We start from the raw sequence: 24,761 nt of genomic DNA on the forward strand, positions 1-24,761 counted from the left end.
CTGCCAGAGGTAGTGGGGATGTATGCACAGAAAAGACTGCCACCCTAGAGAATAGTGCAGGCACAAATAGCACCCTGTCAGATAGTACTTTTTCCTCCAGCACAGTACCCCAAAGCCGCATTGCCCCCACAAAGCCATCTCTCCTGACACAAGCCATAGCTAAAGCAGCTAGCTAGAAATATCTTCGTTCCATCCCAGCAAAGGAGACCCCAGCAGAAAAGTCTGTGACCAGCTATGTAACAGAGCCCATCGAGGACATGGACACAGATGTGCTGGCATATTGGGCATACAAGTCCATGGTGGGCAGATCTTGTCAAGGTGGCTCAGCGTTATCTTTCTTTCCCACTAACCAGCATGCTCAGCGAATGTTTCTTCTCAATGGCAGGGGACATCGTGAGCTGTCATTGTTCAAGGCAGGCACCAGAGTTAATGGAAAAGCTGGTATTTTTGAAAATTAATCTGCCTTTCTTGGGTTTTCTAGAATTTCCATGTGAGTGGCAAGATGACTGAAAGCACACTGGAGTGTCTTATTGCCACTCTGCCTAACTGCAATGCCCCTGATGTACCACCTTGGGGATCTTACTGCCACTCAGCCTTGCTGCCATACCCCAGACTTTACACCTTGGGGGTTTTACTACTCTGTCTTGCTGCCATACCCCAGACTGTACAACTTGGGAGTTTTCATTCTGCCTTGCTGCTACATCTTGGGGGTCTTTCTGCCACTCAGCCTTGATACTATACCTAGACTCTACACTTTGGGGATCTTGCTGCCATACTCCATACTCTTCACCTTGAGGTGTTCTTGCACTGTGGATGGCTGTTTTGCAATTCTCACAGTGTCGTGGAGTCTTCATACAACTCTTTAGTGCTGCTTTGTCCCTCTATCAATCCTTGAGCTTTTTGTTTTTGTACCTGTTTTGCTTTGTTCTCTCTTCCTGGTGCCTTAGAATGTTCATGCCACTTTTGGTGCCACCTTGTCCCTCTTGTGCTGCCTTCAAGGGTTTATGCCACTGTTATCAGTGTCCTCTTTTGAAACCTTGGGGTGTTCTTGAAACTCTTGATTTGCTTTGCTCCTCTGATGGTGCCTTGAAGAACTCCTGCCTCTGCTGGTACCCTTTTGCCCCCTTATGGTACTTTAGGCTGTTCATACCACTTTGCCAAAGTCTTGGTGCTTTGGAATTCTATTGCCCCTTCTGATGTTGTCTACCCACAAGTGAGGTCATTAGGATCCTGTGAGAGGACAGACACTAGCCCAGGGGTTACAGAATGAAATGAAGAAACAATTTTTTTTTTGTTTCAAACTAATGAAATGAATAGAGGTGACCTATGAAATTAATAAATCAGTATGGTAATTTCTTATGATCAATCAACCTAAATTCGCAGTCAGAACTTTATGATTACATTTATTCCAGGGCACAGAAATGCTGTTTCCTGTCATGTTTCAGGCTACTCTACATTAAAGTAATGGTTTCATCTCCTTAACCAACAGATGTGTTTCTGGCTACTATGGAAACCCTGCCCTTGGGTCTGGTGAACATTGTCGGCCATGTCCTTGCCCAGAGGGACCCAAAAGTGGGCGCCATTTTGCTGCCTCCTGTCATAAAGACAGTCGATCCAGACAAGTGATCTGTAATTGTAATGTGGGTTACACAGGTGAGTGTCCTTAAGGTAAAAACTGCGTGCTTTATCAATGTTTTTGCCAATTATGTAGACATAATAATTTCATAATAAGTTACTTCTTCCCTATTAAGTACAAAAATAACATTAGATGTGAAACTACTGCTTCATACTCGTGACATTACACACGTTTCTCACAATACATTTATTGTGAAATGGGCCATAAATTGATGGTGTTGTGTGTTTTCAGAAGTGGGATGAATTGTGGGAGTATTAATATGACCACTTGTGTGCTCATTTCAGTGAGCAAGTGTGGTTGCTACTGAATACGCAGAAACAGAAAAACGAGAGAGTAGAAATAACCTGTTTCAGTAGTTATATTATGCAGCATACTAATTTTAAAAGACATATTTATTGCGCATATCACTTTAAGAAGTGCCATGTGAAACCATGGGATGTTATCCTGGATACTATGTCTGCATCTATGATGGTGTCAGATATATGGCTATGTGTTCATGTTGCTATGTGATAATTTGGTTTATCTGGTTTCTGTTGGTGTTTGCATTTCTTGCTTCTGTCATGTTCTTGCGTAAATGTACATCCTCCCAAAGCTTTTTTGGTATGCATTCCCATCCAAAAAGTGTCAGAAAATGTTCATTTCTAGATTGCATTTTTCCTTTCTCTCTCTCACGCTAAGGGGGTAATTTTGTAACAGCCTGCATGAATTTAAAGGCAATTAACCTGCAAATTTTACACTAGTTTTCAAAGGGAGAATTATTCTATCAAAATTACCCGCATACAATGACACCTGCTAATTTGTGAGCAGAGGGGGTTTTTTTCAGGAAGATGTACACACAGAGTTTTGAAAATGTTAAAGTATGCATGGAAGGGCAAGCCCCTCCCCCAAGGAATGACTCTGCTCACCGCAGGTGAAAGTACACGCATACAGGCCATACACACGTATGGCCTGTATGTTTAGCCCCATAATGAGCAGGCAGTTTTGTCAAAGGCCCAATTCTGTGAGTAAAGATCTGTTTTACCTGCAGAAACGGCTTTGAGAATCACCCTCTACCGTTCATTGAACTTAAAGCTCATCAGACTTTTTTTTTTTTTTAATTCAAGATGGAAATGCCTTCTGCATTCCTTAGATCCTCTGTTTGTTTATTAAATAAATTTCAAAAGCAAACAAATGCAAATTGACTAGTTGTCCGACTTTCCTTGTTCAAACTCCCCGCTGTCCGAGACTGAGCGCCTCTGGAATGCTCCTGAAGAGTAGGTGAGCAACCAGCTTCTTTTATCAGGAAGGGACTGATTCGTTCCTGGCTCTAAAGCCACTGCACGTGTTTCTGATTTCCCTGAGAGGAGCAGGGCAGTGGGGTAAGCCAAGATAAGCTCGATGCGTCCTTGGAAAGTTGGTCATCTAAATCAAAGACTTGGCCCAGGCCAAAGTCAATGCTTTGGCCTTTTAGAGTGCAATTTTGAAAGCCATTTCCATGGGAGTCCTCGGTGAAAGGAGCCATTCCCAGGAGGCAGGGATGGAGAGAGGCTTACAAGTATGCCCCCACTTCTACATTTTCGGAGGTACCCACACAGAAAGAAGGAACAAAGCCGGGAGGGTAATTTTTTCTCAGGCAATTTTCAAAGGAAAAGTTTTCCTTCTGAAAACTGGTGCAAATTCCTTGGGCAAAAAGAAGCCCGCTGACCGTGCACTTCTGCGGGAAGCTTGAGAATTGCCCTCTCTTGGACTATGATCCCTGCCATGCAAAGAGGACAAGGCGAGGGCATCCCTCCCTAGAAAGAGGAAGCAAACGATAAAAAGGGATGAGTTTTGACTTCCTTTAGCGTATTCTGATCCCACTTCAAAAAAGACCTATCCAGGCAGAATAAAAATACCATTTCTACCATATCTGTATTAGGTGAAGATTTTCAGAGTACATTCAAATAAATCTAAACCATAAAATGCATCCGTTTATACGTTACTGGCATGATCTCGCACACACACACATCCCTTGACCAGTGCATTACAATCCAGTTTACTGAGAAAGGGAATGGGGACTGGGACAATTTCCCTTGATCATCATCCCTTTCCAATCCGGTTGCCCACCAGGGATAGTCATAAGGGACACTGACTCAACAAGTCAGGGGAAAGTTAGCAGTCAAAGGCAGTGCAGTGTTCCCTAAGAACTGGGAGGCAGCAAGAGCAAGTTCTAGTAGGAAATGGTCCTGTATTTTCCGACCAAGAGACAAAAATGTCTCCAACTATGCCATGCAGGGCTGACTTGCAATATGCGAATTATTCCAGCAACCTTCCTCCCACCCACCACAAAGCAAACAAAATGTTTTGAGACACTATAGTGCAGTTCCTACAGCTAAATGATGAACTTCGATTTGCTGCCCTGTCTATAACCCTCTCAGTCCTGGCTGCCACCGCCCCAGTGCATTGTGAATATATTAGACTTGTGTGTTTATGGTTGTTTTCCTGCCTCAGGGATGGTAAAGAGATCGGAAGGGGCTCAGCGTGAGTAATCTCTCTCTCTCCTCTACCTCCTGCATGGCTTCACCCCTACCAGTGCCTTCCTCACTCAACAGAAATGCCCCATGGCTGTTCCAGTGAATTAAACAGAGATATAATATCACATTGGAGTGTGAGAGGCTAACACAGTAGTGATCAGTAAACACCCAGACACGGGATCTATGGGTGGGGTGGGAGGAGGCTCCATCCAGCTGTTGGGAGTTTGGGCTAATGGCACTAATGTTAAATGTGTAGAATGTGTCCTGTATTCTATAAATCTGCACCCAAGCCCTATGCACTGTATGTCTGTTGCCTTTACGTGCATACGGATTGCGTGTTCTGTACACTCCATGCATGTGCAGATTGTTTTTGGTGTATAACATCCTCCAGTGTATGTATATAATGCATGAAGCCACACAAGGAAAGAGAAGAGCATTTTGAATTATGTCAAAAATTGTAAATAGAAGCTGTGAAAAAATCAGGACCTTGCAAAAGTGATGCATCCCAAGGTTTAGTACTGGTCTAGAACTGCTTCATAATATTAAAATTAATTTTTCAATTTAGGTGAATCTGCAGGAATCTTTTGCAGAAAAGTGTAAGAGAGCAGTTTTTGAAAGGGATTCAAGCAGGGAAAAACATTTTACCAGTTGATGGAAAATTACCCTCCCTCACCGCAGCTAAAAATCTGCACGCTATTGAATAATGTGCCAGCTTTTAGCCTCATTGAGAAGAAAGATTCCTGGGGACGGGGGAGGAAAAGTAGATTGCAGTTTCAGTTAATTTATTTGATATACCGCCTTTCTATATAAAATCAAAGTGATCAACAATAAAAATAAAATATAACAAATAACATTAAGGCATTCAAATGTAATCATTGCCATATATAATAAAATATAACAACATAAAAAGGTAATATTATAAACCTAACATGTAAAAACAGTTCATATTTATGTGCTTGGTTTTCCTGCAAAATTCTACTGGTACAAAAAAAGCAGGTTCAAGGGGCCAAGTGTACTTGGTACCTGCAGAAACTTCAAAGTGAAAGCCCTCGTGTACTTTTTTGTTGAAAATTGGTGCAAAGACCTGAAGTGAAAAGCACACGCAGAGCTTGCATCAGCGCAGGAAGTTTGGATATTGCCTTCTGCGTGAAAAATTGTTGTGCTCGCAATTGGGAGGGGGTTGGAAATGTCAGCGTGTTTTGTGGAAGGGCACAGTGCAAGAGGAACAGGAGGAACTGTTGTTCTTCATCATAGAAGACCCAAACTCCAAACCAGTCCTCACGTCTTGCTTCCACTTCTGCTTTTCCTCTTACCCCCATTCCTGTGTTCTCTCTATCATTATCACACTGGTCTTCCATCCTCTTGCTGGTTGGAAAATTCCAGGCTTACAGCTCTGCCACGTTTCATTTCTAGCTGCGTCTTCTGATGGGAATTACTGTAGAGAAGGGTATGGGCGTGAGGGAGCTCACATTTAATCGTCAGGGGAGAGAATGGCACGGGAGCATGGGCTGAGAGGCAGCAGATAAAATGTAAGAAGGGCAGATCTTCTGGCGGCGTGTGTATCGTACTGTACAGCGCTGCGTGCATCTGGTGCACGCTTTACTAATCAGGATGATAATAAATAAGAATATTAAGAAGCATCTTGCTTCTTAATGGTGAACGTTTTGAACCCCCACTTTTGAAAATTCGGGACTGGCCGGCACCCCAGGCTCTTCTGTACTCACTGACTTTGTACCTGCTGTAAAGAGGGCGCAAGGTCGGTGCCTTAAAGTACATAGGCAGAGAGCTTCAAAGTGAAATCCCCAATTATTATCTGCCAGCTGCGCCAGCCCCAAGGAAAAAATACCCACAGTGATTTGCACCTGATGTTCCTGCAGGTACTTTTTCTAACCAAAATTATGCTCACACTTCCTTCCCCCGAACAAACCCCGCCCCAGGATCAGCTCCACCAGAATGTGGGTAAAAGTCTGCACCATATTGAATTATGTGTGTGCTTTTATCTATGGAAATCCCTTTGAAAATTGCCCTGCTAAGTGTTCATATGAGGATGAACCAAATTAAACAAACAATGTATTAAAATATATATATATATATATATCAAGTGGTTACTCTATATCGCATGAGTGGAAGAAAGGGCCAGCTGGTGGTGACTCTCCCGAGGGGAGGGTGAATCCACGCCACAGCCCTGGGCCCTCTGCTTCGGTCCTCTCCCTCGCCCAGTGTCATCCTCTCCCCCTATCCCACTGGCAGGAGGAAAACAGCACTTCTTGCCTGCATTTGTCTCCCCTTCCTCTGCTGCCTTCAGTTTGAAATTTGAACGTGCAATGCTGGCAGGCCCTGTGAGGCTGCGGAGCCCCACCCAGTTCAGACTTCAGATGAAGCTAGCAGGGGAGAGGAGGCGGATGTAGGTAAGAGGCATTGCTCTTCTCCTGTAGGTGGGAGGAGAGGATTGCACCGGGATTGGGGGGGGGGGGGGGGGAGGGAATCTCACATAAGCTGATTTGCCCCCAGGCCCTGCATGTCCCTGAGGTCATCCCTGGGGGAGGATCATGACTACATCCAACATTCATTAATTTAACAAAGTCAGATGAGGGCCTTATAAAATTAGTTGCATGAGGCCTCCCCTATCCCTTCAGCATAAGACTGCCCCTCTGGTGTAGGACAACTGATTGAAGAAGAGCTCTTGTCTGCTTCAGATCTTCAGCAGTCACTGAGAGTGGTGGCTTTGGCTGTGCAGCAGCTTGTATCCAGCTCTCTTGGTGTAGGAGTCACTGGGGAATGGAACAGGAATTCTGGCTTTTCGATAGAAAAGAATTGGTAAGGTCACACAGTGAATGGGGGTTTGACATTAAACTGAGTGGCATGTCTTGTTCTCAAGGTTCTCGATGTGATGAATGCGCTCCTGGCTATTATGGGAACCCATTTCAAGCTGGCGGTAGGTGCTTACCCTGCCAATGCAGCAACAACATAGATCTCACAGACCTGGATGCCTGTGATCGGAGGACGGGTCAGTGCCTGAAGTGCCTGTACAACACCGAGGGAACTCAGTGTGAACGCTGCAAGCCTGGCTACTATGGAGAAGCATCCCGGAGAAACTGCCGAAGTAAGTAAAGGTCAAGCAAGGTTAAAGGATGTGGAGTCCCTCATCCCCTTCAGAAAGCAAGACCATTATAAACTGCACACTTTTCTATTGCTAATATGCCAGGCTATGGCTCTGATCGGAGCAGTCAAGGGAGAGGAAGGTAACTGGGACAATTCTGCCTACATTAACAGAGTTAAAAGAGCATTTTGATCCTTCTAGGAATCCAAATAATTTATTCACCTTGGGGTTTAAACAATTGTTAATGGTCTTGCCTCTACCAGTGAGCAATTCCTCTCTTAATGTTCAGTCAGCAAAGTTATCTCTAGCCTAGTGAGAGTACCTCCTGTTGGTATAACAGCAAATCATAATTGTCAAATTCCCTAAACATCCCTCTTCTGTAATGTCAGCTCCATTCAAACACGGGGTGTCCCCTGTTACTGTGAGTGTAACATTTCTTTTCGGCTCTGGATTCTTTCTCTGAGTGCTGTCAGCCAGTTTACTATGGAAATAGCAGCCCCTGCTGGCATAAGCACATAACTCCCAGTCCCTTCTGCACTGAAATAAAGATAAACGAAAACTATATTTATTTTATTTATCTATTTCTAAATTTATATTCCACACGTTATCCTCTGCAAACAGTTGGATACAATTTAGATTTATGTAAAACATAAATATAGAACTAAAAAATAAAAGCAATACAATTACAAATAAAATGAATTAAAATTAAAAGTGCATCATAAAAATATAAAAATTTAAAAAACAATAAAAGGTCTAATATGCTGCAGTATAATCACAAACACTCAAAGAAATAGCAAAGGACTTCTTTTTTTATGAAGTACCCAAAAAACAGTAGCCATAAAATACTCTAAAGCAACATATAGAGACACCCTGGATATCTAAACTATAAAATCACAAACTTATTATATATAATGTGATACCTTTTTATTGGACTAACTTCATTAATTTCTTCATGAAAAGCTTTCCGTTATGGAAATCAAGGTCAACAAATAAATTGCAGATGATACTGGATGAGCAGCAAGCTGTGACATAGTAATGCTAAGGTTCAAATGTATTTATTTATTTATATTTATTAAAATAAATAAATAAATAAATACCACTGATACTCCTTGTGACCTTGGGTAAGTCATTTTACCCTCCAAAGCACTATAACTTAACTTTTTTTTTTTTTTTAGATTTGATATAATCTAAAAAAGCTAAGTTATAAGGCTTTGGGTTTATGACGCATTTAATAAATAAGTCACAGTGCTTTATTAATTCCTTTGACATTTGATCATTTTATCTATACTTTGAGGTTTAGAATGAACTAGTTTTGAGGGGAACATTGTTTATTTTCACATTTTATTTGCATAAAAAAGACATAAGTAAAAAAACAGAGAGTACATTGACTCTATGGACCAATGATTAAAATATTGCGGCAATAAGATATGTGTGAACAGCAAATTAGTGCAGTGAGCGTATACTTTCCGCGTTTATGAAGGTCCATTTTTTTGCAATCATTTAAAAGTCAGCGTATCTGAAAAAATAAGTTTGTTAAGGCATTTGTAACAGAATTTTTGTAAGAGTTTTTCATGTTTTATCTCTGTTGTGCACATTTGATTACACTGAGTGATTTTTAAACAATGTCTACACCTCATGCAAACTTTTAACCCTTGCAATCCCTCCTTTAAGTTATCTAACTAATTTCCTCATTCTGTCATAGTCTCCCTCTACTTAATGTCCTCCCTCCAGTGATTATGTCAAATTTGATTGTATTCTGATCACTATTACTTAGTGGCCCCACCACAGTAACCCCTTGTGCCAAGTCATGTGTTCCACTGGGGACAAGATTAAAGTAGCTTCCCTTTGCACTGGTTCTAGGACCAGCTGCTCTATGAAGCTCATTTATGGCATCTGGTAACTTAATCTCTCTAGCATGTCCGATGAGACTTTGACCCAATCAATACTGGGATAGTGGAAATCTCATGTTGTTATTGTGTTGCCAAATGCATTTTCTTTTTAAATTTTAGCTATCATTTCACGGTCTTTTTCTTCATTTTGGCCAGGTGGCCGGTAGTACAAGGGGTAGTGGATGCATGGAAATGGTAACAGAATTCATGAAAACGTGGAAGACAAACAGAGGATCCTTAGTGGAGGGGAAAGTGTCAAAGGTCAAGTAGTCTATAGTACATCAATAGTAAGGGAGTATGGCAGATGAGAGGGTCTTATGGTTGTTATTAACCACCATATTCCTTGTTGCTAAAACAGCATATTTAGTAAATATGTTCAGTGAGAGGGCATGGATGGTTTCTTGGAAGTAAGTATATATACAAGGTAAATTTTCTCATGTACAACTCTGTATTCACCTTTATGCAAAACTGTCACCATTAAATTTAATGCAGAATCTGGAACAATTTACATTTAGATTTTGCCTCTCTGAGTTTGGTGTCACTGCTAAAGGTGCATTTTTGGATACAATTAGATTTTGCTGTCAGTTGTGGAAATGTGTATTTGGAAGCCCCACCTTCAGGATGGAGCCCTGTGAATAGCTGTGTTGTTTTTCACTCAGTCGCCTTGATTGCTTTGACTTACAGAGTGCACGTGCAACTTCCTGGGAACAGGCCATGGTCAGTGCAGTTCCAGGGATGAGTGCTTATGTGAAAGAAGAAGCGGGCAGTGCCAGTGCCTGCCGAATGTGGTGGGCCAGATCTGTGACCGGTGCAGCCCCAATTTCTGGAATCTGGCCAGTGGGAAGGGCTGTGTGCCTTGCAACTGTGACCCCAACAACTCCTACGGCCCCACCTGTAACGAGGTATGAATAATCACTAGCTATTGAAGAAAGGACATTAAAAACAAATCATTGATTAAGTCTTGCCTGTCATCAAGCCCTGATTGGTCCTTGGTCGCATAAGACAAGGAAAGGTCTTTTTACATCTAGAATGGGAATATCTTCATTCTTGCCTATAATAAGCAATTCGTCACTAACTTTATGACCCCTTAACCTGTTTAAGGACTTGCATTTACCTGCTCCCAACTTTCTTCCAGTTAACTGGGAAATGCCAGTGTCGACCAGGATTTGGTGGGCTCACCTGCACTGACTGCCAAGAAAATTACTGGGGGAATCCCAATTCCCAGTGCAGAGGTGAGGCAGTGAATTGGTGAATGTAATTCAGTTTGACAGTAACATTAGTGAAATTAGCTGTTGTGAAATCATTACCATTGTTATCAGATGTATGGCCATGTGCTTTACTGATATTGTCATTGCATAATTTCATCTCTGCTATCATTCTTATTGGGTTTTTTTATTCTCTGCTTATTAGCATGTGACTGTGACCATCGTGGAACTGAAACTTCTCAGTGTAACAGAAGCAGTGGCCACTGCACCTGTCGCCAGGGTGTGTCTGGTGTCCGCTGTGACCAGTGTGCGCGTGGATTCTCAGGGGAATTCCCTGACTGCCAGCCGTGCCACCAGTGCTTTGGAGACTGGGATCGGATTGTGCAGGACTTGGCTGCTCGCATTAGGCAGTTAGTACAGCGTGCTAAGGACATCCAGCAGACAGGCCTTGCTGGGGCTTATGAGAAAAACTTCCGTGACCTGGAAGAGAAATTAAGAACAGCGCAGGGGATTGTCAATGCACGCAATGCTACTGTGCAAGCCGTGACCAAACTGATGAAAATCATGGATGAGCTTCGGTGAGGAAACGAGGGACAGTTTATCTGCCTTAATATTACTTATTTATTATTCAAATTATTCTTTTTCTCCCCTTTTCAATCTTTAACTTGTAGGTTGCTTAAAACTGAGATCCAGGGTTGGACTTATGGCCACCAGCTCTTCCATTTGCTTGACCAAATGACTCATGTATGTCAAGCCTTCTTGTTGCCCTTGATCAAAGAGCTTATGTTTATCAGGCCCTTTGCTCTAGACCAAAGAATTCATATGTATCAGACCATCCATTGCCCTTGACCAAAGAGATCACGTATATCATGCCCTCCTCTTTCCCTTGGCCAAAGAGCTCAAGTTTATCAGGCCTTCCCATTATTCTTGACCAAAGGACTCATGTGTATGAGACCCTCCGTTGCCCTTGACCAAAGATCTCAAGTGTCTTAGGCCCTCCTGTTGTCCTCAACTAAAGGTCTTGTGTATCAAGCCCTCCACTGTCCTTGATGAAATAGCTTACATGTTTGAGGCTTCCCATTGCCCTTGAAAAGATGCAAGATTCATGGACCCTTGTTGCTGTGGTAAGGTTGACTCAGTCTTTAGGGAAGGCCCCATAGGTCATCTCCAACAGCTAGAGTTATGCAAGGAAGAGAAGGGTCAGGAGCTTCACCTAGACCAACCTCTTTCCCCTTGGATTGAGCCCTTGGGTTCTGGAGGCCGGCAGGTTTTAGGTGAATCTCTCTGGTAGTGGTGTAGGTGAAGCTCCAGGGCCAGGCTAGGGTCAGAGGCAGGCAGCAAGCTAGAAGAGTCAATGTCCAGGCAAGGGTCAGTGGCAGATGGCAGGCAAGAGTGGTCAGTATCCAGGCAAGGATCAAGGGCAGGCAGTGATCAAGAGTGGTCAAAGTCCAGGCTAAGGTCAGATCCAGAGGTCAGTCTGAGGACAGGCTAGAAGACAAGAAGGACTGACACACCAGGGCAGGCAGGGAGGCAAGGCTGGATAAGATGAGGCAGGCTGGGCTGGAGAGACGAGGTAGAAAAGACTGGAGGGACGAGGCAGGCAGGGCTGGAGAGATGAGGCAGGCACAGGATCAGGGTTGCAAGAATCAGGAAGCAGCAACTCACACTGCACACTGGATGCAGGCGACTCGTTGCTGAGGCAAGGAAGGAGTCCCAGGAGCCCTTAAATAGAACTGTGCCTGGTGATGCCATCTAAATGCACTGCAGCCTTTTCCTAACGTGGGCCCTTTAAATGGAGCTAAGTTAGGCGCACACGCCTAAGGAGGAGCAGCAGCAGTCTTGGTGGTCTCCTGCCACTTACATGAGCTTCAAAGAGGACCCGCTGCAGAGGGGAGGCCCCGCTGCCTACAGTGTTGGAAGTGAGTGCGACGGCCGGAAAACGTAACACCAGAGGGATCATGTGTATCAGATCCTCCATTTTCCTTGACCAAACGACTCATGTTTATCTGGACCTCCCATTGCTTTTTACCAAAGTGTTCATGTGTATCAGGCTCTCCTGCTATCCTTAAACAAATAGCTCCTGTATCAGGCCCTTCATTGTTGCTAGAAGACTGAGATAGAAGAAGTAAGAATGATTCAAGGGGGAAAATATCCACCATCCATGAATGATTGGCTTTGTTCCTAAGCTCTAGAAAACATCAAAAGGGTAATTTTCAAAGTCATTTACCGGATAAATAGCTATTTACCCAATTACTGTAACCTACCCTAAGCCTCCAACTGGACAGGCAGGAGATAAATAAATAAATAAATAAATAATAAATTAACTGCCCTGGTAGAAAACTGCCCTCCTCTATCCAGCTAAAATTATGCACGGGCTTCGATAGTATGCACACATTTAGCCCGGTTATAAAGAGATGCTCCCAGGGTACACGTTTAGGTCGAGGCAGTGCACAGCATGCATAGATGGAATTTTATGCATGCTGTTCTATCCCTACTCAGCTGTCCTCATAAATAGCAGGTGTAAAGCATGCACGCTCTTTGTATGTGGCTACGTCACACTACTCAGGCAGCTCCTCCTTGAAAATGAACTAGAAAGTACCTGCGTTATAAGTGTGCATGGACTCTGCAACGAGGTGACCTTTTGGAAATTGCTCCAATTAGAAACCATTACACATAGCTAGCACCCCACAAGAGCTTCCAAATTAATTCTATGCTCCTGCATTAGTGAGTTGAGTAGCTCTGGTCACTCTGCCACCAAGTCTGGAAACCCAGAGAAGAACAGGAGGAAAAAGTCCTGTCGAATCAGCTTCAGGAACCACAGGCAGGCAGACAATACTCCTGGTCATTTCTAACTGTGTCTCGCGTAACCATGTTATTGTTGCTGTAAAGACTGAAGGCCTATTTGTCTCTCTCTTGAACTAACAGAAACAAAATTAATGAGACAACCGAGCACCTGACACAGCTGGAAGGCGAGCTGACCGAAGTTCAGGATGAAAACTTTGATGCCAACCATGAGCTGAATGCACTAGAAAGGGATGCAAGGGCGCTGAGCCTGTCTGCCAAGGGCCTTTCACACCAGCTGGATGTGCTAAAGAATTCCAATTTTCTGGGTATGTGGCAGGCTAGAGAGAGCTTTAGCCAATTGGCATAGCCATCCTTCATATGCACGGGCTTCGATAGTATATATATTTATAAATGATCTGGAAGGCAGGTAACAGAGAGTAGGATTAAATGGACAATTTTCTCAGTGGAAGGGAGTGGATAGTGGAGTGCCTCAGGGATCTGTACTGGGACCCTTACTTTTCAATATATTTATAAATGATCTGGAAAGAAATACGACAAGTGAGGTAATCAAATTTGCAGATGATACAAAATTGTTCAGAGAATTAAATCACAAGCAGATTGTGATCAATTGCAGGAAGACCTTGTGAGACTGGAAAATTGGGCATCCAAATGGCAGATGAAATTTAATGTGGATAAGTGCAAGGTAATGCATATAGGGAAAAATAACCCATGCTATAGTTACACGATGTTAGGTTCCATATTAGGTGCTACAACCCAAGAAAGAGATCTAGGCATCATAGTGGTTAACACATTGAAATTGTCGGTTCAGTGAGCTGCGGCAGTCAAAACAGCAAACAGTGTTGGGAATTATTAGAAAGGGAATGGTGAATAAAACGGAAAATGTCATAATGCCTCTATATCGCTCCATGGTGAGAACGCACCTTGAATACTGTGTACAATTCTGGTCGCCGCATCTCAAAAAAGATATAGTTGCGATGGAGAAGGTACAGAGAAGGGCGACCAAAATGATAAAGGGAATGGAACAGCTCCCCTTTGAGGAGCTTGGAGAAGAGACGGCTGAGGGGGGATATGATAGAGATGTTTAAAATCATGAGAGGTCTAGAACGGGTTAATGTGAATCAGCTATTTACTCTTTCGGATAATAGAAAGACTAGGGGGCACTCCATGAAGTTAGCATGTGGCACATTTAAAACTAATCAGAGAAAGTTCTTTTTCACTCAACGCACAATTAAACTCTGGAATTTGTTGCCAGAGGATGTGGTTAGTGCAGTTAGTGTAGCTGTGTTTAAAAAAGGATTGGATAAGTTCTTGGAGGAGAAGTCCATTACCTGCTATTAATTAAGTTGACTTGGAAAATAACCACTGCTATTACTAGCAACAGTAGCATGAAATAGACTTAGTTTTTGGGTACTTGTCAGGTTCTTATGGCCTGGATTGGCCACTGTTGGAAACAGGATGCTGGGCTTGATGGACCCTTGGTCTGACCCAGTATGGCATGTTCTTCTTCTTATATCATTGTGACTGAGGGGTGTGCATTGCAGGAGCTTCATCAACAGGCACAAGGAGTCTTTTATCTACCTGGACAGATGGTTAGGGACAAGGTGATTCATCCAATGGGTCTGATGACTCTTTTGAATAATTCTGATTGTGAGACAAAGAGGATACATTTGTAGTATCAGAGAAGGCTTGAGATTGTGAAATACTAGATAGTTGCTACCATCAAGGCATTGGCCATCAAATTTGCTGGGATAAAAAAGTGTCTCATCAACGCCATTATCTGTTTTTCTTCAGGCGCATACGACAGCATTCGCCAGTCTCATGCCCAGTCCCGCGAAGCAGAGCATCGAGCCAATGCCTCCACCGTGAACTTGCCTAGCGCTGTGAGTGATTCTGCCAATACCCGCCAGCAGGTTGAGCTGCAAATAGGGAAGAAGCGGGATGATTTTTACAGGAAGAATGCAGCCAATCACAGGTCCTTGCTGGACCTAAAAGCCAAAAGTGAAACGCTTAACATGAAAAAGATCAATGAGAAGGTAAGGAGGAAAATTCATCTGTCACAGCCAGTGTCAACGACCTACCTTGGCCAATCTGCTAATTCCTAGGGCAATGCAAAGGATGCCACACAGTTTGGAGTGGAATGTCCTCACTTCATAGGACCCCCAAAAACATCCTCTATGGAGAGTGAGAGAGATTTGCAGGAAAAATTCAGCAAGAACTGAGGAGGGGCCTTCTTTCCATCACTATGACAACTGCAGCTTGAGAGCAGCTCCCAGGAAATTAAACGGTCAAATGTGGATGTGTAAGCAGAAGACTCATCCACAGTCTGTAAAGCAACATAAACTGAACTGTACATAGTCATTTTAAAAGTGCCAATGGTATGAGAACTAATACGTTTTAAGTAGTATTTTTATGTTTCTGTTCAATGTGTCGTGTTTCATTTTAGGTCTACTATGAATTTACTCAATTTAGGCCCTGATTTACTAAGTTTATTTCCCCCCATAGATACAGACTGGGGAAAAAAGCATTAGTAAATCAGGCCTTTGGATTCATTTCAGGTTTTTTTCTCAGGTTCTAGCGTACGCGGTGATGGCAGTCATGCAGCATTGTCACTGTGCGCCAGCTGTATCATGCCACTAGTGATGCAGATTCATTTGAGGGATATTAAGGCTCTCAGTCTTTTGTGCAGCTTAGAAGCTCAGAATATGATGAAAGATAAGGATCATTAGGCCAATCTAGTCTACCTAATTTCACTCTTGGTGCAATGCCGTAGACCCCAGCTTATCACAGGTTTTTCCCTCATGTCTTCATCACTAGCGATCCTCTGTGCTTATCCTAGGCTTTCTTGAATTCTGTCACTGTTTTTCTCTCCACCTCCTCTACTGGGAGGCTTTTCCAACTGAAATCAAATAGCTAACAACTTGATTTAGGTTTCCCAAAATGTTTTCATTTTGTTTGTTTTAGTTAACAATTACTCATTGAGTTTATTTTACGGTAGCTCGGATAAGCCTTAGCTTAAGTCACACTGTGTTATCCAAGCAGATAATTTGACATGATACTCCCTGGAGATATAAAACATCAGAAAGTACTTGATTCTCTTTTTTTTCCAGGTCTGTGGGGCTCCAGGGGACCTTCCATGTGCCGAGAGCCCCTGTGGTGGTGCTGGCTGCTATGACGATGAGGGAAAGAGACACTGTGGGGGACTGAACTGCAATGGCGCGGTGGCAACATCAGACAGTGCACTAGATCGAGCTCGCCATGCTGAGGATGAGCTGCGTCGAGCTATGAGTGAGGTGGCAGAGCTTTTCCAAAAGGTACCATTGGAGCTATAGGAGGCCAAGACAACACGCATATTAATGTTCAACTTCTGACCTCATCACCAGTCAATTAGATCCTTCCAGTGCTGAAAACTCTTAGCGCCCACATAGTATTCTTTCAGTGTAGATATAGCTCATAAAACTAATGCATTTTGTTATTTTTCATTCTGAGCTTAGAACAGAAAAAAAAGCAAATCTATAACTTCCAAAGTGCGCTGAGCTGCAAGTCAAACAAGAAGTTCCACTCAGAGCTGTAGGAATCTACTTTATGGGATGCATGTGTGTGCAGCTGGCATATAGGCAAGGTTTAAAAAATAAACCACCCAGAGACAGACCTCATGTCTTCCCTGACGTGCCCTCAAAATTTGGTGAGGATAGGGCACCAAGCAAAGAAATGATTAGGAACTGAAACAGGTGCACAAAACATGACCATACACAACCACCTGGACTGCCCCCTTTCCCACTCCACTCAAAGCTGGAATCTTTTGTTTTACAGCTCTTCTGAATCCAACAGGGGCCATAGCCAAACTTCTGTTTGATCTTTTCCACTTGGCAGGGTTCCACACAATGACAAAACATCTCAAAGATCCATAAGACAAAGAAGGTACTGCAGGCAGATTAAGATTGGATAAACCTTGCAACAACCCACCCAGGTCATTCACCTCATTCTTATTGAAAGCATACTTGGAGGTGGCATTCTTGTTGTCACAGAATTCTCTGCCCCTCCAATCACCACATCCGTCTGCTGGGGCAATGGATCTCTGTACCATTGCTAACATCTATCTGTATCTGTACATTTCAGCACCCTGTATTTCCCTTTGCAGTGTTGTCCCAGCAGCAGCGGGCCTCTAGCACCATATACATGCCTGCCTCTGTGATTTCACTACTGTATTCTGCTATCACATACATAGTCTTAGCGCCTATCGGTTTTATTTACCATGAAGAATACATGAACACGGTTCTGCCTGTCAAATGTTGGAGCAACAGAGTGAAAGGACCAGGATGTGGCACTACGATACCATGGAGTTTGAACTCGCCAAAGCACAAGTTCCTGGTTGCCATGGTTTCACCTGTACACCAGGTCACAGACAGATGGCAGGACACAGCCTGCTCATAAGGTGTTCTTGCTTTACTTCGTACAAAAACGCCTAAAACTCCAAGTTCACATCTTAGGGGAGTCTAAATATCCCATTCTCTACCAGCTCTAAAGACTTACCACACAGTTTCCTATCAAATATTTTTTGTATTTTCAATATTTTAAAGGGGAAAACATAGGAGTGTTTTTGCAGTCCTGTTGCCCTAACAAATTGCAGGTGCTATTTCTTCTTAAATTTTGGGCCTGATGTATTATTTTGTGTCTGTGGGAAAAATGTTTAGTACTTAGGCCTTTTCGGTGATCACCGCAAGTTTTGTTTCAGTATCCAGAACCAGGGCCAATGCAGGGGGGTCCATAAAAAGGGCAACTGCCTGTGTATCCAGCTAGGGGCAGTTTGCAAGTCTGCTAGCATGGAAAGCCCAAAAGGGAAAGAGGGGGGGGGGGCACGAAAAGCAACCCTTGTTGGTGACACTGTCTTTGTCCAGTAACTGCCCTGTCCACACCAGTCTTGATTAATCCTCTTTTTCTGGTTCCACATACTTTAGGTGACTGAGGCAAAGGTTAAGGCAGACAAGGCCAAACTCAGGGCCCAGGCAGTTCTGAGCAAGGCTAATGACACCAAAGGCCAAGTGGATCGATCCAACAAGGAGCTCAGGGAGCTCATCCAGCAGATCAAGGACTTCCTGAACCGTAAGCATAGCCTCCAGAAATGCTGAGCTTGAATCTGAGGAGGGGTGGTGAGAGCCTTGCCCTTTTTTCTTTCTCCAGTCCCAAACATTGCTTCTCAGTAATGTGGGTTTATAACTCTCTGGATGCCCCTGTCAGCCGCTTTGCTTCTGAGAGCTGGTGCATTAGTACAGATGAGTTGTGCTCTTCCCTCTCTTTCTTGTACTCTGGGCGCAGGCTATCAGCACGAGCAGGGTCAAGCTCAGAGTACAGCCTGGTACCCTTCCTATAGATGGCAGACATCCATGCCTTCACCCCTGTATAATAAAACAAAATTATCACTCTGAACCTCTCTCTGCTTGCCATTTGGAAGTGTAGAATTTCAGAAGATAAGCTCAAAAATAAAGTTTAACAAACAAAAAAACACAAGGTGAGAGCTTTTTATGGACTAAATACATTTGTTGACTATGTAACTCCTTTTTTGCTGAGCGTCCTGAATACAGGGCTGTACAGTTGTCCTGGGGCCACAAATTCCCTTTCTTATTCTCATTTCCATTTCTATCAGTTCCCCAGCCTGGGTGCTGGGATTCTTTCCAGCAGGGAGGAAGATTCAGCTTTCAGGGTCCATGGCACACAGGGGTGGCACAACTCAGTCTTTTCTCTCTCAGATGTACTAACAGTTGGGATGTCCTTACTTTAGGGGCACCTTGTATCCTCACAAAAATCACAGGACATGCTGGTGGGGAGTTCCAACAAACATTTTACTTCATCCAATAATATCTTCCATCCAGTTAGCAACAAAAATCTCCAACTGATCTTCTGAAACACAATTACAAAACTATTGCTTGTCTCAGATCTACACAGCTGAGCCAGTGTCCCTTCAGGTGAAGGGCACTAGGTAAAACTCCAACCCTCCTAATGAAAATGTTGCATCAGGAGGTGGACCCTTGGCCTGGTGCAGGATTGGTAGGCTCCCTGGTCAGACCCAGAGAGCACCTACCACCAGGAGGCGGAGCACAAGAGGAGACAGAGGCTAGCTGGAGCTTCACCAATAGCAACCCGGGGTTCCCTCAGGTTGAGCCCTTGGTTACCCGGGCTGCCTGGTCTTAGGTGGGCCTCGCAGGATCTCCGAGAGATAAAAGTTCAAGGGTGTGCCCACCACAAACAAGGGTGTGCGGTCGATGTTCAGGCTAGGTTGTCCGGAAGCCAGAGAAGGCCAGAACAGAGCCTCTGAATGAAGAGCAAGGATCAAGGCCAGAGTCAAGGAGAGTGTGATCAGCCAAAGCAAGGGTCAATACCAGAGGTCAGTCCATAAATGGTCAGATTAAGCAAAGGTCAGATTCCAGGCAGTGTTTAGATGTGGTCAGTGGACAGGCAGCATTCAGACGTGGTCAGGCAGGCGGAGGTCGGTTCCAGGTAGCAGTCAGACGTGGTCAGTAAACAAGTAAAGGTCAGGTTGGAGAAGGTCAGCCAAGTGAAATAGCAGAGTTGGATAACGTGCAGTCACCAATAGGCAAAGGGACGCCGGAAGCCTTGTTGCAAAGGCAAGCTCTGGTTGTCAGAGCTTGCCTTAAGTAGGCCAGGTGAGATGATGTCATCAGGAGGGGCCTGCAGTCTTTGGGTGCCATGGCCCTTTAAATCCTGAAGAAGGATGCACGCGTGCCTGGAGAGTCCCTGGGAGGAGGAAGGATCGGTGGCGGCAGCTCTGCCGCAGGGATGGTCCACTGGAGGGATGATGGCGGCAGCGGCGCCATCGTGTCGCGAAGATGGGTGCCGCAGGCCAGGACAGTGGAGGAGGTGCAATGCCGATAGTGCTCCTCTCCCATCGCGGGAGTTGGAGGTGAGGGAGGCCGGCCGCGGCCGACCACCGCAACAGAAAAGAGAGTGGGCTTCTGGTGGGGACTTGGATCTCCTGTTCTCTTGTTCTGATGTTACTCTTGGACCTCTGGGTTAGAAAGTTCCAAAATAGAAGAATCAGTATTCTCTCTTTCTCGGAAACTGCTGGCAAAGATTCCACCCAGCAGAAGAATAAAACTCTTCTCAAAACTGCAACTCACTTCTCCAATGGCAAGACTCCCCTCCTATGTATGGCAGGCATGGATTCACAGTTCTTTATCCTGACCTCCTCCAGGCAAGGGGGAAAATCCTCCTGAGACAGGACCAGGATTTACACAAAAAGTCAAAGATCTTCAAAACAGACTCTCGTAAAATCTCTTCTTCCACTTCCATAGACCCTCCCTGCCAGATCATGGGTTGCAGGGACAGGAATATGTCTCTTCCCCTGGTATCAGGCTGTTTAGCCTAAAAGTGGAGAATCATTTCAGTAACTCTTCATCCTCTCCAAACACTAAAACAAAATGCCACAAATTGCCACACTGCTATACATACTCTGCATGCAAGCTGCTGACCAATCCAGGCCATCTACAGAAGGGATGGTCTGCAAACTCCCACCTACTATCTATCTAATCCTAAACTAGGGCTTAAGATAGGGACAAAAAAAGCTAGTGGGGACCTAGAGGGTCCCTAAAAATAGATTCAGGAATCAACAAGCCCTTCTTTAGATCCAAAGCAAAGCGAAATCCCAGACACTACTAAGAAAGAGTTCATCTGTTCATTTCCTTCTTTCTCACGTTGATATTCCTCTTTTATATGCCACTTATTAATAAGGGTGTGCACTGAACATTCTTCATTTTATTTTGTTTCTTTAAAAGAAAACACACAATAAACAAATTGAAACCCCCCCCAAAAAAAACCCAAAATGAAAAAATACTGTCAAGCCCCACCCCCTATCACTGTCACCATTTTAAATAAAAGCTCCCTCCCTCTAGGCTTGGTGCCAGCCTTCCTCAGGCTCCTCCATGCCCCCTTCCTCCAGTGGCTCCTGCCCTACCATTATTTTTTCAAAATGGCGCCTTCAGACCCTAGAGCTGTACCATTTTATTATACAGAAGAACCTGCCATACAACAAAATGGCACCAACCTTGGGTCTGCCGGCGCCATTTTGAAAAATAGTAGCAGTGGGCAGGAGGAACTGAGGATCGCTCCTGTCCACTGAAGACGGTGATAGGGTCAAAGTGGGTTCAGGAATGCTCCTGGAGGACTGCAAAGACCCATGATGAGGAGAAAGCCTGGGAGAGGGGGAGGGCTTGATCAGGGTTTTCTTTTTTTTAAATAATAGCAGAAACAAAATGAAAACCAGACAATATTTGGTTCATTTTCATTTACTTTATTTCAAAAACAAAACAAAGAAAGGAAATGTCTTCAACATTTCTTATTTCTTTCAAACAATATCTCAACCATTCTTTAAATGCTGATGCTTAGAGAGCATCTGCAGGAGAAAAGGTGCAGTGAAATTACTGTTTTACCTCTATTGTTCCTTACTTGTCCTGTCTTTTTATAACTTGTGCATTTTCCGCATATTCTGCAGAGGAGGGTGCCGACCCAGACAGTATTGAGATGGTGGCTACCCATGTTCTGAGTTTATCGATCCCAGCCTCCCCCCAGCAGATCCGTCACCTGGCTGAAGAGATCAAGGACAGAGTCAACAGCCTTTCCAATGTAGATGCCATCTTGGACCAGACAGCAGGAGATGTGAGGAGGGCAGAGCAGCTTCTCCAGGAAGCCAAAAGAGCAAAGTAAGTTTTCCTATTAAATGTATGCCATTTTCTAGCTGGGTCCCTTAAAGAGTCCTTTTCTTTGACAATATAAGAAGGTGACTAGAGTCAACTACTTACTCTACAGTACAGTTCTTAAGAAAAGTTTCCCATCATGCACTACTTTGTCTCAAGGAATGCATTCTCATGTTTCCTGGAAGGAAAGAATAGAGAATTCTTTTTAATACACCACAATTAGTAACATTTTGCCCACCACTCTAATATACAATTAATCGTGGCAAGGGATGGTATGGGGTGAATGGGATAATCTGAGCAGCTAGTGCCATTTTTGAAAATGGTGGCCAGGGGGGGCTGGTACAAGAGGATATCACTCCTGCCCCAGAAGACCCCTCCAGCTGGGAGGGATAATTTTATTTTCAGGCTCTTTCAAAGGACCACAAGGGGGCAGAGCTTCAGAGCAAGACTTCTAAAAATCCCGTTACTACTGTACTTTTTCCCTCCCCAAGGGGCTCTGGTGGGGGGGGGGGGATTGGGATGGCAATGGGGAGGGTTGCTACATAATCTCTAACCCATGACAGTCCCAGATGAGACTGCCTGCTTGCGAAATGTTCCATGCGTTGTCACGCCTGGGAACAGGTGAAGTTTCTACCATGGCAATGCACAGAACATTTCCCACGAGGTTTTGCCATGGATGCAAAGGAGCATATTTGCATCCGAAATAAAACCTCATATAACAGCCACTAATCTAGTACATTCGCCTCTTAGTATTCTGTAGTTGGCATTTCCTTTAGAACATATTGATATTGATTATAAATTTTATTTTTGTTTATAAGAAGGACAAATGGAAGTAAACTATGATGTCCATAATCAGTAGGGCAGTTAGTGGAAAAGTTATCCGGCTAAGTAGGAACCCTTCTAGCACGCTTCCAGCAAAGCTTGGACAGAGGCTATGCTGGAGTGCGCTGGGAGCAGGTAAAGGCATATCTTGCTTTTCTAGGGATTTCCATGGCTGGCGGGGGGGGGGGGGGGGGGGGTGGTTTCAGGGGTTTAGATATGTGGTGACCCATAACTTAAGAATGGGGGGGAGGGGAGATGGGGGGAGGGACCAGAGGCGGCAGAAGATTTCTTTTATGATTGCTTAGGGGAAGGGGCGGGGGATGGGAACCATCTGCAGACCACACGTAATTTTTATTAAATTTGAAAGGGGATTGTGGGTTAGGGGTAAATGACCCAACAGCGCATTATAGAAAGTTAGTGAAAAAGGTTCAAAATCGGCCATAAGCCCTTTACCACTTCTTCTTTTATCTTACATTCACAATGCTATTTACCCAGATATCTTTGGAAGATATCCAGATAAGTAGCAAGTTATCCGGCCACACAAGCCAGATAACTTTAGACTTGCTCTGAACTGCTTAGCTAACTTAGGCCTGGATTCACTAATGCCGCAAGGCTTAGTGAATCCCGGCGCTAAAGGGGGGCGGGGGGGGGGGGGGTGAAGTGGGGGGCGGTCCTGCGCTAGCCGGCAGCGATCGCACCGCTGCAGTGCAATCGCTGCTGGCATCGCGCCGAATAACTACACCATAAAAGGTGTAGTTATTCGGCGCGAAATAGGCAGCAAAAAGGCTCCTTACCTTTTCGCTGTCGGTACCGTCTTCGCGGAGTCGGCCCCGGTGACGTCCCGACTCCTCCTCTTCTGGGGCCAACTCCGCCCCAATGCAGCTAGCGCAGGTAGCGCAAGCGTGTGATAGTCTTAGAAAATAAGGCCCTTAGCCAGATATAATTGAAATTCAGCTAATTTAGCTGGATAACTAAACCACACCTAGAAATGCCCCCAAAAGTCTCTTTTTTATCTGCATAAATTATAGTCAGATAATGACCTATCTGGCTCTAATTTAGCCGAATAATTGGCTGAATATACCTAATTTGCCTTTTAGATGGGTAACTTGTGAGTTATCCATCTAAATGGTTTTTGAATATTGACCTTTATAAGAGGATTGGACAAGTTCCTAAAGGAAAATTCCATAAACAATTTTTAGCATGGTTTACTTGGGAAGGCCACGCTTATCCTTGGGCGTGAGCAAAAAGAAATAGATCAACTACTGGGGATCTGCTTGTGACATGGACTGGCCACTGTCAGAAACAGGATGCTGGGCTTGATGGACCTTGGTCTGACCCAGCATGGTGGAGGGGTTCCCATTCCCTTTAAAGGGAGGATGTTTTGCTTAAAGTGGAATTGCTTCCCCAAAACCTTTTTTCTTATGATTCTAAAAGTATAGAATGAATTTACATGCGTTCTTTTCACACGTGTCAGGGCACGAGCTGAAAACGTGAAGAGCACAGCTGAGACTGTGAAGACAGCACTGGATGAGGCCAAGCATGCCCAGAATGCAGCCGCAGCTGCGATCCAAAATGCAGCCGATGACATCAGAAACACAGAGAAGGCGCTCACCTCAGTAAGAGTCAAAAGAGAGGGTGGTAGAAAAATGAGTGCAAATATTTCTTTCAAAACCTGGATATATATTCAGCGATATATTTATTTAGCAAAGGAATAAGCAGTTACAGGGATCCTTCTGAAATGAGGACATAATTGAGAGCACTAAAGCAGACATTTTGTATGTATTACAGAGTCTTCATTCATGGGGAGATAATGTTTCATGAAAAAGATGCTTCCTTTTGTTCCCACCAGCCTGGTCCAGCACAGATGGGTTTTACCCCCACTACCAGCAGATCTTCTGCATTTGAAGGTACCCAGGGTATGGGACTATCTTCAAGTATTTGGTTCATGGCATCTACCTTGGATTTAATGCCCTGAGCAGAGGCCCATATGCGACCATTGTAGAGAGTTCTGTTATCTCATTGGGAAACACAATCTCAGAATTTCAAGATGAGACTCGCACTGACTTTGGAAGCCAGGGATAGTCTGAATTGGTGGCTTTCCATTCCA

At 44.2% G+C, this 24,761-nt stretch overlaps 1 protein-coding gene across 3 annotated transcripts in view; it reads left to right on the forward strand.

The window, feature by feature from the left end:
• Positions 1-24,761, forward strand: part of LOC115091195 (laminin subunit beta-2-like) — a 90,657-nt gene that overhangs the window by 60,228 nt on the left and 5,668 nt on the right. For 2 of the 3 annotated variants that reach the window (XM_029601223.1, XM_029601224.1), the window contains exons 21-32: positions 1,490-1,653; positions 4,106-4,135; positions 7,007-7,231; positions 9,802-10,019; positions 10,253-10,349; positions 10,528-10,900; positions 13,248-13,432; positions 14,919-15,160; positions 16,235-16,438; positions 18,083-18,227; positions 21,631-21,838; positions 24,129-24,270. In XM_029601223.1, the coding sequence (XP_029457083.1) occupies positions 1,490-1,653; positions 4,106-4,135; positions 7,007-7,231; positions 9,802-10,019; positions 10,253-10,349; positions 10,528-10,900; positions 13,248-13,432; positions 14,919-15,160; positions 16,235-16,438; positions 18,083-18,227; positions 21,631-21,838; positions 24,129-24,270 (2,233 nt within the window). The remainder of the gene's footprint in view (positions 1-1,489; positions 1,654-4,105; positions 4,136-7,006; positions 7,232-9,801; positions 10,020-10,252; positions 10,350-10,527; positions 10,901-13,247; positions 13,433-14,918; positions 15,161-16,234; positions 16,439-18,082; positions 18,228-21,630; positions 21,839-24,128; positions 24,271-24,761) is intronic. The other variant, XM_029601225.1, reaches the window with a different exon arrangement.

Source organism: Rhinatrema bivittatum, chromosome 4 (genome assembly GCF_901001135.1).
Source record: "Rhinatrema bivittatum chromosome 4, aRhiBiv1.1, whole genome shotgun sequence".
Classification (NCBI taxonomy): Eukaryota; Metazoa; Chordata; class Amphibia; order Gymnophiona; family Rhinatrematidae; genus Rhinatrema; species Rhinatrema bivittatum.